Below are 13,196 nucleotides of genomic sequence, written 5' to 3'. Positions count from 1 at the left end.
ATTGCATTTTAATGGAAGCGCACACCAATCTTTGCCATAATATATTCAAGAGATTTATTTCAAACTTGTATATAGATATATATTATATATTGTCCCCCTGTTTATATTGATCTGTACTGTATTATGAATCTTTGCCCGAAACACTTTTTTAAGCTTTGGGCGGGTTTTGGACAATTGGAATATATTCTTTTTATGAACCACTTATGTCCCTTGTTTGTTTTCTTTGGTTAGGGCTCAAATATCTTCTTTTTTTTTCATGATATTGTTGCTGCGAGTGAGAAACCTACGTACAATGTTTTGTTCATTTAAATTTACTTCTTTTATGACAAATATTTGATCAGCGGTATTCGCAGTTTCCACACATAGGTGGTTTGTTGATACCTGGCGAAAGGTGCATGGGGATTTTTCTCCAGGTTATTCGTGCCCGGGTCCTTCATGCGCATGATTCACGTTTTGGTTTTTGTTGGCATTTGAATTCACAACCAGCCACCACTTATTTACTGTTCACAACGTGGCAGCCAGTCAGAATAAAACTGTTTACAATATGCTGTCGCTGATAGGTAGATTTCAGCGTGTATTGCTTGTACAAAACAATCCTAACTAGCGTAGGACATGGTGGACGAGGAAATATAGCATCTCCCCTTCAAATAAGATTTTTTTTTTATTATTGGTGTTTTACGCCGTACTCGAGAATATTTCACTTATACAACGGCGGCCAGCATTATGGTGGGTGGAAACCGGGCGGAAACCCACGACCATCCGCAGGTAGCTGACAGACCTTCCCACATATGGCCGGAGAGAAAGCCAGCATGAGCTGGACTTGAACTCACAGCGACCGCATTGGTGAGAGACTCCTGGGTCATTACGCTGCGCTAGCGCGCTAACCAACTGAGCCACGGAGGCCCCCTTCCAATAAGAAAACAAGAACAAAGAAATACCGAGGCAAGAGTTTGACTTGTCAGTCCAAAATAGCTCTATATGTATATACATTATGTGAATCTCTATCAGGCCGATTGATAGACTGATTGTTGGTTAATACCATAATCAAGAATTTTTCACTTATACATTGATGGTCAATTTAAGGGTGTATAAAACCGCGATGTACCGATGGAAAACCACCCACCTTTGACAGTTTACTGACGAACTTGCGAGGTATAGAGATGCTTGTACGGAATGTTGGTGGAAAAGAAGTGGCCTTCTGTGAAAGTATAATAAGACTGCGGAAACGGATTGACTGCTTCAACAGGACCCCTACAAAAAATATCTGGAGGAATATATCGGGTTGAGCCGAGGCCTAGCACCAAATGGGGTGCATTTGCATCTTACCATGTGAGCCTTGGGGGTACTCCCGAGATTGATCGGGTTCTTGTTCATGATTTTAGACCATTTCTGTTCCAGTGAAGGGACGTGAAGTATTTATGCTTACCATGACACCTTATCTTATGTACTTATCTTATTTGACACGGTGTACTGATAATGTGGTGACTCCACGCACAATTGTAGACACAGCGACATGTATATGCTTTTTTTTTTTGGTCTGGTGAAATGTCGTATATCTTGTGTACAGTTCTGCTGGAATAATGAGCAAAATGGTATCAAAACAATCCACGAAGTTGCCTGTTCACTATCGGTAACGCAGTTAAGATCACCAGGCAATATAGTTCTGATGATGCACACATTCCTTTTTGCAGCATTTCTATGCACCGATAGCCACATCACTTAATTATATAGTAACATCTAAACTGACGGCCAAAAGAAACTTTACAAAGAGTTCAAATTAATTTATTTTGCCAAAGCAAAAAACAGGATGACTGAAGTTCAATATATTGAAAAGACTAATGACTTGAAAGATATTGAAAGTCTTGAGTAAGAATGGACAAAGCAGCCCTTAAATCATTTTACAAGTGAACAAACAGAGCAGGGGTAGAAAAATAGCCATTCCATCTTGGTTAACAATGGGCAGAGTATACAAAAAGTTATTTTTAAAGTCAGTCCATATCAAAACCAATCAATATCGCATGTGGCCACCCCTTGCTTCACTGCATGCAAAAACTCTCCGACGCATAGAAAAAGTCAGTCGTCTGATGAGATGACGTGGGATTCGTTGTCATTCATCTTGGAGAGCGAACGCCAGTTATTGTCGGTTGGCTGCAAGGTCTGGCTGTTGTCTTACTCAGCCTCATAATATCCCAAAGGTGTTCTATGGGGGACATACCTGGGGAACGTGCAGGTCACGTTAGCACGTTGACGTCGTTGACGTCCAGGGAGTTCTGCACAACTCGAGCTGTATGGGATCTGGCGTTGACATGCTGGTACAGGACACCACGTGGCTGCTGTTGAAGGAATGGCAGGACAACAGGACGTAGAATTTCATCCACGTAACGTTGAGCTGTTAGGTTCCCGTAGATGATGACCAGTGGTGTCCGCTCCTCTCCACAAATCCCACCACACACCATTCCGCTGCTGCCACCAAACGGTACCACCTCATGGACGCATGGTGCAGCCGTTCGTTCGCCTCTTCGACAGTAGACTCTTCGACTGTCTGCCAGCGGCCCAAAACAGGCAGAAGCGGGTTCCATCCGTGAAAGTCACGTCGCTGCCAACGGCGTACAATTCGAGCCCAGCGCAACCTCTGGCGACAATGTTCGACTGTCAATAACTGCCCTCTGAATGGTCGATGGGCCCTAATCCCATGATACATGAGTCTCCTGGACATGGTCTGCCGACTGACCCTGTGACCTAAGGCATTGTTACCCTAGGCCTGCCTTTTCCGATGTCTGCACTGTCCGTCTGTAACGTTGCATCAAGTTAGACATTTGATATGACGGCGTCCAGTATTATGGTGGGAGGAAACCGGGCAGAACCCGGGTAAAACCCAGGACCATCCGCATGTTGCTGACAGACCCTTCCACGAACCGCAGAGACTGAGCCAGCATGACACATCTATATTAAAATACTACAAAAAGAGCGTGCATGCACGGGACTGCTATTAAAGACGCCGTAAATCACTGATTTTTATATGATGGATGTTTCCAATGCTGAATTTTGGACGGCAGCTTACCAAAGTAATAACCAACAACCGAATCCATTTATGAATCCATTTGGGGGCCTCCGTGTCTCAGTTGGTTAGCGCGCTAGCGCAGCGTAATGACCCAGGAGTCTCTCACCAATGCGGTCGATGTGAGTTCAAGTCCAGCTCATGTTGGCTTCCTCTCCGGCCGTACGTGGGAAGGTCTATCTGCAACTTGCGGATGGTCGTGGGTTTCCTCCGGGCTCTGCCCGGTTTCCACCCACCATAATGCTGACCGCCGTCGTATAAGTGAAATATTCTTGAGTACGGCGTAAAATACCAATCAAACAAATAAATATGAATCCATTTGTGAACCAAGGTGACTACAGTCGGCCTGACATTTTGAACTGCTACTTCGTACATCAAATCGCTTGATGTCATCCTGCTGCTACATGGCGGGGCGTCAGAAAACCTTTATATATTTTAGTTTCAACTGCGCGATGCTACAAATGAGTTACAAGCATTCATGTGTGCGAAATAACAGCGCAATTCAGATGTAGTCGACGCGAGTTGTCCATCAGCGGCCAACTCTGTACGCTCAGTTGAGTGGAGTCCTCAGTTCTAATGTATGCCGGGCGTTATTGTACACTAATCGTTACGGGTATGCCAGTCAGTATTAGAGTCGTATGGGCTATCAGTGGTTGGGACTTCGAACGACCAGTTGGGTTGAGTTGAGTCGCGTCTTAAGCTCTCGTCTATGCCGGGCTAAAGCAAATGCATGTCTGTGCAACCAAATGCAATGCGTACTAAGGGACGCAACTCGTGTAAAACATAGCGAAGCTTTGTTCTCAGAATCAAGACCGCAAAATCCCAATGCTCATATATTCTGGTATAGTTCGACTTCTTTGTTACACAAGAACCATGCATGTATAACATATAGATGACCCGTTTAACATAGCGAGGGAAAGCTTTTTTTAAAAGCTGAGACGAGCAGCTCTGGAAGTCACTCTGTATTTTTGTTTGTAGGCCTACGTTCTGTTTGCCCAACATATCACAATTTTGGCCGGGTTCATTTCAATGGACATTGTACTGAATTTGTCTCACGTGTTGATTTGTCTCCTGTCTCACGTAGTCGTCTAACACAATGCTACAACATAATCATATACTCATGAAACAGTCAGAGGTTAATAGTCATGCATCTGATTCTCAGCTTTCGGAGTTCGAATCCATGTAGTCGTAAATTCGTGGGAAGCTCTATAGGACGCACAATATACAAATATCCAGTGCACGTAGTGAAATGCACACTTCATGCCTGGTCATGAAACTCTTTTGTTACAGATGACCACGAGTCCACGACCTCTATGCCATCGGCATATGTAGGCCTATGTTTTGTGTCTTAGAACTTTTTGAAAGTCATCAACTACAACTACTCGGCAGTCAGTAATACTAGTCTCCGCAAAACAGTGTTTAGTAGTCGTATATCTACATTACATCCATTGTCCCACAATGTAAGCTTGTATGATCAATAAATAAGGTGATGGAAACGCGGTCATCTGTATCTCTGACAAGCCGTCAGTCGACCACGAAACATTTTTCCAGACTTTTTTTTCATAACGATTGTTTGCATTGAATTAAGACTTGGTAGATGCATGGCTTTTCAATCATTATATAGCGAGTTACAGATCAGGTTGGAGCTTCAGACCGTCCTGGTATGGACCTTATGGTTTTACGGACTTCCTTTCAAAACGGTTCATCGTAATGAATTGCAGCTTGGTACAAGCCTACATGAGTGGCTTCACCAAGATGACTTACAGCTCAACTTGGTACAAGCCTACAAGAGTCACTTCACCAAGATGACTCAAAGCTCAACTTGGTACAAGCCTACATGAGTCGCTTCAACAAGATGACTTACAGCTCAACTTTTGAGTAGAATTCATTTCCCACAAAATGATGGCCGTTTTTGACATTTTTCACACACGTAGGTATATTTGAAAGTCAAATTTGAGATTCGTGCCGTTTTTTTTTTTCTTTTTCAGTGAAATTATGACGTCCATTTTCGACACAATCATAACCATTTTCTTGCTCTGCATGCTGTGAACTTTGACATGGCTATAATTACGACCATTTAGCCCGAGTGTATCAGGTCTTATGAGAGCAGCATCTCCAGAATGCTTTACAGTCCTCATTAGTCATTGTGATTTTTTTTTCCAGAACTACAATTTGGAAGATGAATCCACCATGACAAAGCAAAGACAGTTTTGGATTATATATATATTTCCCACATAATTATGGCAGTTTTTGTCCATTTTTGAACAGTTTTCCACTCTCTTTGCAAAGCTGTTAATCATATCAAATTAATTCAATATAACAGAGTTACAGATCAGTTTCGACCTGCGGGGCCTTTAGTCAATTTTGGACACAAGCTTTTGTCCTGGTTTGGACATTCTGATGGTGTATATTACTACATAGGAAATATCTCCTGTGAAATCAACAAATTTCAAGAATGTTTGTGAAACATTGACATTCATCTTCTAGATTGTATTTTAAATACAGTACTTACAATCAGTTCGTAGCCCTGAGTTGGATCTTTTCAGCATTTATTTGATTGGTGTTTTTCTACCAAGGAATATTTCATTTATATATGTGAAGTTCCATGGCCAAGTTGACCACATTCTCGCACCACTTGTCCAGCAAGGGTTTTTATATGTAAGCACTTTGTTAAAGCAGCGTGTCCAGGTATGTCTTATAAGACAACAGAGTTTAGGTGAACACAACATATGCCCCAACAAATGCATTTGTTTGAAATGTATACAGGAATACCAGCAGCTGCATTGTGGTGAGTATAACCCGAGGGGGAATCTTCATGGGTGTTGATGACAGGTATGTGGTTATCATGACAACTGATCAAGTGGACAAATGTGTCCAACAAAAGGTTGTAGCCCGGACATGGAATCATTTATACAATATATATAAGGAAAGTGGCTATCAGGGTACCATGACAACCATGAAAATGGGCAAATGTGAGTAGCGACACATCGTCATCTAGGTACCTTTGTATCCTCCACAAATTTAAACTCTATGTGAAAAAGTGTTGGAGTTATAGCCTGGACATGACATCATAACTATTTATACAGTATAAAAGTAAAGTGGTTGTGTGGTTACCATGACAACCGCGGAAATGAACAAATGTGAGTCGTGACACATTATCATCTGAGCATGCATGTATCCTCCAAAAAGTAAACAATTAGACATAGCTTGGACACGAATACAAAGACAAAATCGCTATAACATAGTACGCTCGGCCTAGTGGTCGGTGCGTATAATTAAGGTAAGATTCCAGCATCATACCGATGCTATCATGCTGAGCTTGACACTGAAATATACCTACAACTCAACTGTTATAAATCCCATGAAAATGTCCTAAAATAATACCAGCAATACCAGGCATTATTAAAAAGCAAAAGTCAATGCATATATTTCTCCATTTTTATGCCTTAATTCACATCAGTTATGTCAACAATGAAAATTCATAAAAATGATCATCACATGGAAATTTTATTACAATGATGAAAAATCAACATTAAAGAAGAGTTTTATTATCATGCATAATGCCTTTGTCAACCTTGAAAATGAGTGTCTGAAATGGAATGAGTCCGTAATGTAAACTAATCATTCCTTTTCAACAGTATCACTCTTTGGAGTCAGAGGATGTACATATAACTTTTAACTCGAGCAGCCTATGACACTTGACTAGCATATATCAGATTTCTGAACTCCACAAAACAATCCACAGTCCCCACTGCAAATGGAAACAACATAAGCATCTGTCTTTGATTCGCACACAAAGCTGTATTACAAGCTCTGGATCAACCTGCTGTCCGGGGGAAATGGGCCAAAAGTAGTCTCTGCCTACAAATGCTGCACACGGCCTAGTCATTTAGGGTCTTCAATAAAACCTCTGGCAATGTCTGTCATTTTAGGATATTTCACTTTTTTCTTGTCCAGTTCATCTTGTGACCAGAGTAAAAGTTTCAACAAATTGGCCAATTTAGGTGTGGCCTCTTCATCTAAAATAGCTGCATTAACCTCGCTCGCTACCTGCAAAGGGAACACAGTGTCAAGTTTACAGGGAGTCATATGTTAGAATTTGACTTCAGATTTCATACATGTCCAAGTTAATCAGTTTGTCAGTTCTACTGATCTTAGAAAGGGGTTTTGGGGTTTCCTTGGATGAAAGGATGATAACCTACCAGAAAAATTTTAGCATTAAATGTAATATTTTATGACCTTCACATGCCTCAATTTTTATGTCAAACACATCGGATTAAACAATTCTAGTTAGGTTAATGTGCTTTACTGCAAAGTTCTCACATAATTATAATATTTATCATGATGATAAGATCACAGCTTTAAGAAACACAGAAACTGAGTATTCATTCAGCTAAGTGATACCTAAAATGGTAAGAGCGTACAAAATGTTACTCACCTTTTGTCTCTGAGAAGGATGTAAGAGTTCTCCAAATGGAGAGCTTTCCGGTTCTTCAAATGCTAAAAGCGCCAAGGTTCTCTCCAGCTCATTCAGGATCTCTGGATTCTCTTCCCCTCTCTCTGCCAAATGGGTCTGTGCAAATTCTAAAGCTCCTTCAATATTCCTCTCTCTAATTAGTTCTATCAAATGTTGCTGCTAATAAAGAAAAATCATACTCAAATCAAAAACTCTCCATGGGCCATGCTCTGCTTTCAACACTGAGAAAACCACAACTGTCACCAAGTACTCCTACAAAACTCCTGACAAGTCCACAGACAAGTTGGTAAGAGGTCAAATTGTATTTTCAACCTCAGTGGTCAAGTGCTAAGACTTTGTTCTTTGGCAGTCTAGATCACCCCAACTAGAATCATACTTCACTAATATACAAAAAATATGGACAAGAAGTAAGATAAATCAATTTATGAGAATAGAGCAAATAGAGGTAATTTCACTCAGTTAAAAAGTACAATGTATGCATGATAACAGTACTGTGCATATTTAAGTTATCAAAATTTTGTCTAATATCTAGAATGTCCAAACTATGAAACTGTTTTACCTGTTTTCTAGATATTGCTTTGTATACAAAGGCAGTTTCATTGTAAACTGACTGAGTTGTTCAGTTATTTTCAATAAATACAGATATTACTATAGTAGGTGCAAACTTTGCTATTTATTTTTTGAGCAAGTCAAGAGGATGATAAAATCACGGTAGGCAGGAATTTGACTTTCCACTTTTCCCCTCAAATAGCCCTCATTTTTTTTTCGAGAGCCCTGCATCTAAAGTAGGACAAATTTCATTGTAACCTGATTCAGTTTTCTGCCAAACCTGGTTCAGTTTTCTGTTTCCAGGTGTGAGAGGGGAGATAACTTTGCTAACGCCCACCTGAATACATTGTACTTGTTTTGTGTTATTTTTTCCCCTCCTTTTTGTAACCACTGAAAGTAGTTAAAGGTTTATCTTTACAACACGGGCCATGATAAATACTTGCTCCTGCTGTAAAATTCCCCTGTGTTTTTGACTGACACACTCTAACCGACTGTTGCCATCAAAATGCTTTACAGCAATATCTAAAGTAATGGTGAGCTGCATACAGATGTTTTTCAATATTTGGATGCCAAGTTTACTGAAGTTTAGTGGTGTCTCTTTGACTGAAGCATAACAACTTAACTGCATTCATGGAGAAACTCATAAAAACCTTTTATAAACGGCAATTTCTTGCAACAATGTGGTCCTTGCAATGAGTTCAAAGCCCGTCTCTGGGTCAAAACATATCTTCCATTGGCAACATGGTCCCACAAATTTCATGGATTGCCTGGCATTATATACGCATTTTACAACAGCCCATGAGTTGCTAAAATGTTGAAAAAAGTTACCTGCAAATGGAAAAAGAGATATCTGTCATTGTCCAGGAGTTCTGGATAAAGGTCATTCACCAATGAGATTGCTAGCTGTATCTTTCCTTCCTGTATAGCACCACGGATTCGGATTCTATCATCCAGTGAGTCCAAGTCGATATGCGGCTGAATACCAGACTCCATTTTGAACTTTTCTGCTGCCTCCTTAAATCCCTCTGAAACAGTTTCATAGCAATGGTAATCATAAAATGGAAGGGATACAAAAATGTCACAATTTATAGCCTGTACTTAAGTGAAATGAGTCAATGACCAAATATTTTCTATTGTCCACTGAGAACAACTAAATAAGCAACATCAATTCCTTAAATGATGAAATGGGACTCAGTTCCAAAACTGATGAAGGCATTATGTCTAAACTTTTTGTAAACTATCCAAACATAAACATGTTTCTCAAAGTGCATTTGAAGCTGTGTGGGTAAAATATTTCTTTTAAGGTAAAATTTTAAAGTCCAGAATTTTGCCAGAAATGAACATAGCTTGAAATTCCAACTGAAGTGATTTACTACATAGATGGCATGCATGAAGTGAGTTTATCCAAGCTTGAGCAAATCAGGTTGACAACTACTGACCAGGCCGATAAAAAATATACAGACACAAAGAAAAATCCTACGGTTTTTCTTCAGACAATATGGGACGAACTATGATTGGCCATTCATACAATGCAACAGAATTCTAGGTGACAAACAAAAGGTTTGGAACAAAAAAAAGTCACTACCATTTGAATCATCAATATTTGGGCACCATATTAGGAGATACACCACAATAAGAATTGTGGTCCAAGACGGATAACAAAAATGCTATATTGCAATCATTTCCCACACGTATTTGGCATGTGATGTTTGAGATATTAGCATCGTGTGGGTACATACAAATATCAAAGATCAAGTTCAGTTCCATGTGAGTTTTGATCAAGCATATCACCCAATACCCTTAGTTCCATTTCAAATGGCTGATTGAGAATGATTAGACATGACATGAGCACAGGGGGGGTTGCATTCTCACATTGGATAAAAATGTACAGGTGTTAATAAACACACAAAAATTACCAGATACCTTTACAGGAATATTGGAGTCCGCTAGGGTTGAAGATACATGGAAGTTAATCAATGGATTAAGAACATCATCACACCATGCTCCAAATGACATACACAGGATCAGACAATTACAATATAATATATGGTAGGTCGTCCACTTCAGGAATTCAGATGACCTTCTGTTCATTTCAAATTTTATACTTAATACACTTAATATGATTCTATTGCCATAACGCCAACATCAGTACATACAAGATAATATGCACTACCTGTCACAAGATAGTTCATGATGAGTCGATTCATGTCAGCTCTAGTGACATGAACACCTTGTAGTTTTTCAAGCCATTCATCTTTACTTGCTTCTGCTGGTTTATCAACTCCGTAATTCATTGTTCTCTGAAATACAAGTAAAATGTAGCAATGTGTTACTTGCAAACAAGATCAAATAACCAACGTTATACTCATAAAGCTGCACCAAGTTGTCTCCCTTTGCTCAGTCTTTCCCACCTGCTGGGTTTTGTATCAAATATGCTTAACAGAACAATATAAACATATCCATTACTGAACACGATACCAGTAATTAAACATATCTGAAGAATGTATACAACAAAAACACCGAGTTACAACAGTCAGATAGGTATATTCAATAAACACGGCTGGCCAATATTTAAGGTGCTGAAAAGATATTTCCATTAATTCTAGAGGTTTTGAATTATGTAACGATTTTTCAATGTCTTTTATAAATCCTATGAAGTTCACTTCTCTTCTCTGTTATAAATTGAAATTGAGATTTTTAACAGAAAACAGGGATATAAAAGCTTGAAACTTAAGATGAGCTGTGAACACAATTTTTATTTTGAAAGCCTTGATAACACTATGAACATTTTGTGAATAATTAAGCATTATCTGCAGAACTTGCAATGGAACAGCATTTTACAACATTTATTCACTTACCGATTTATGGTTAAATGGTTTATCCAAGAAGATTTCACTCAAACCATAGATGTCAGACAGTCAGTTTTCAGGGTAGTTCAATTAAATTAAACATTGACATCTATTTTCAATCTTTTCTGATATTTACCTGCCTCAACAACTAATTGTTGAAATCAAAAACCTGCCAGGTCCATTCCGCAAGGCACTTTGCGAAATGAAATGGGTCTTTAAATCCACTTTAATACCACCAGGCTTTAGCAGCAGTATGTGCAAGTGTCAACACACGAATAGTCCTTAAGCACTATTCTGTAAGACGGATCAGAAGTTAGAAACCATGTAATCTCCTTAGTAACAAACAGCGTGAATGAAGAAAAGGGTCCGCCCAATGTTATTGCATTGGAAAATGCCTATTTTTGAGTCGCAGTCAGTCATCTTGTATCTGTTGTATTTGTATAATTTTCAGCTTTCCAGATAGTCTGAGTATTTCTGCAGCGCTTATTTTGTAGAACTAGGCCTTACTGGTCGCTTGCGAAGTGGCAAAAAGTGACCTTTTCCCGAATGTTTTAACAATGGGTTGCCATTTGGTTTAAGACATGAAAGGGTGGTCACGTGACCTCCAACTTCCGACCCCTCTTACAGAATAATGTTAATGGATGGGCAGCGAAAATTGACACCCTGATCTTTTTTTCAGGAGTACAGATCCAACTTTTTTATAGGTGTCTGCAATGGGGAAGGCAAGTGATCTTTAACCATTATTGAACATAGACACCGTACATCCTCAATGGCACACTTGCTTCCTCATAGGCATAGACCAGACAGATTTTTCACACTCATGTAATCTCTCATGGAATTTCAAACTTGACGTTGCTGATACGTGATACGTTGATGTCAGTTCATTGAAGAACCAGCTTTTCACAATGAACATCTGAGAAGGGGCTCACCGCCTAACCAACCTATTCCGTACAAATGCTCTCTCTCCTGCCTTTTAACCCCAATATTTTTCAATTTTTACAGTTAGCCTTTTAATTCATGTTTTGGATGAATCCTCTATGCACACATCTTAACTAATTTAAGTCCACTTGCTATCACATTTTATTCAAATGTTAACCAAAAACAAACCTTCACGGACTCAGTAGCCTAGTGAACAGTGTCAAATCTGACGGCCAATGAGTGTGTCGCTGACCACAAAAAACTGACAGGCAATATAACGCTAACCACGTTGTTTAAACATCTTCCTGACCTAAAATAGGACATGGTTACCTTCAACATCCCCCTGCTGTATATCTACGGATATGTTACACGGCTAAAATATAAGAAACCAGCCTTAACTTACCCAAGTGCTCCAGTGAACCTTTAGAAATTTGTTTTGTTTTCCTCAAACAGGAAGTGTATAACTCTGTGCTGGAAGAACTGTTAGATTTCATACATGTACTTCCGCTTTGATTCAACTGATTTATTTCCTTTCGTATTGTTATCTCAATCTAGCTTTTTCTATTATTTAGCTGTAGGATAAAATGGTTTGGAATGTTTTCGAATTTATAATGAAATACAGATGCTCGGTAATGATCGGATAACCCCGCCATCTTTCGTGACAACGCCTGAGCCGAGAACAAAATGGCGGATTGTAGTAATATTATGCGAGACGCAAAGATGTGAATATTACCAGCAGTATTGTGTTACGTGGACTCTAGCTGTTACAACGACCACGGATGAAGATGGCAGACAGGTGAGTGTGGATTCTGAGTTTCTGATACCATTTGATCGTCGGAAATAAGGGAATGTGATGTGTGTTTTGATTGTGGAAACCGGTCTCCGAGACTCTCAGGCTGGAAAACGAGTGCTTGTTGTGCGAGCATGGTGGTTGGCTGGGCGAGATGTCTGACACTGATGTGGTAGCGTGGTGGACTCCCTGACAGCTGGTGTTGAACCTAGATATCAGGATTTTTGTACTGAAATCAAAGGAAATGGCTGTCCTTTGGCGATTATACGCTTTGTAGACATATATTTATAACAATGATAGGATAACATAACAAAAGAACGGTCGTGAATGGATGTCTCCTTTTTCCCCTCTTCTCCATCACTCAGTTCATGTACGTGTACTACTGATGGATCAGAATTACTGTATTCACTTGGATTGTTGTAAATATAATTTCCATATGGTGATATCAAAATGTGACAGGCCTACTTCACCAAGGAATCTAGTGTGAGTACACCGACAGTTGGGTGAGGAATATTTGGTTGCACGATATTCATGGCTGTTCAACATACAGTCAGA

General features: G+C 39.6%; 2 protein-coding genes across 4 annotated transcripts in view; one reads left to right on the top strand and one right to left on the bottom strand.

The window, feature by feature from the left end:
• Nucleotides 1–5,273: 5,273 nt before the first annotated feature.
• LOC135468238 (glucose-induced degradation protein 8 homolog) lies at nt 5,274–12,332 on the bottom strand. The gene is made up of 5 exons (XM_064746380.1): nt 12,255–12,332; nt 10,258–10,384; nt 8,913–9,109; nt 7,497–7,694; nt 5,274–7,108 (listed from the first exon to the last, which is right to left on the bottom strand). The coding sequence occupies exons 2-5, from the start codon at nt 10,376–10,378 to the stop codon at nt 6,944–6,946; spliced, it is 681 nt and encodes a 226-aa protein (XP_064602450.1). The 5' UTR covers nt 10,379–10,384; nt 12,255–12,332; the 3' UTR covers nt 5,274–6,943.
• A 197-nt stretch (nt 12,333–12,529) lies between these two features.
• The window catches only part of LOC135466472 (rho GTPase-activating protein 39-like), a 62,797-nt gene continuing 62,130 nt past the window's right edge, over nt 12,530–13,196 (top strand). For 2 of the 3 annotated variants that reach the window (XM_064743965.1, XM_064743966.1), the window contains exon 1: nt 12,568–12,647. In XM_064743965.1, coding sequence (XP_064600035.1) covers nt 12,631–12,647 — 17 coding nt within the window. In that variant the 5' untranslated portion in view covers nt 12,568–12,630. Of the gene's footprint in view, nt 12,648–13,196 lie in introns of all 3 variants that reach the window. The other variant, XM_064743967.1, reaches the window with a different exon arrangement.

The sequence above is a fragment of the Liolophura sinensis genome, chromosome 6 (genome assembly GCF_032854445.1).
Source record: "Liolophura sinensis isolate JHLJ2023 chromosome 6, CUHK_Ljap_v2, whole genome shotgun sequence".
NCBI lineage: Eukaryota > Metazoa > Mollusca > Polyplacophora > Chitonida > Chitonidae > Liolophura > Liolophura sinensis.
Note: the sequence above shows the minus strand (reverse complement) of the source record. Positions and strands in the feature narration are given on the sequence as shown.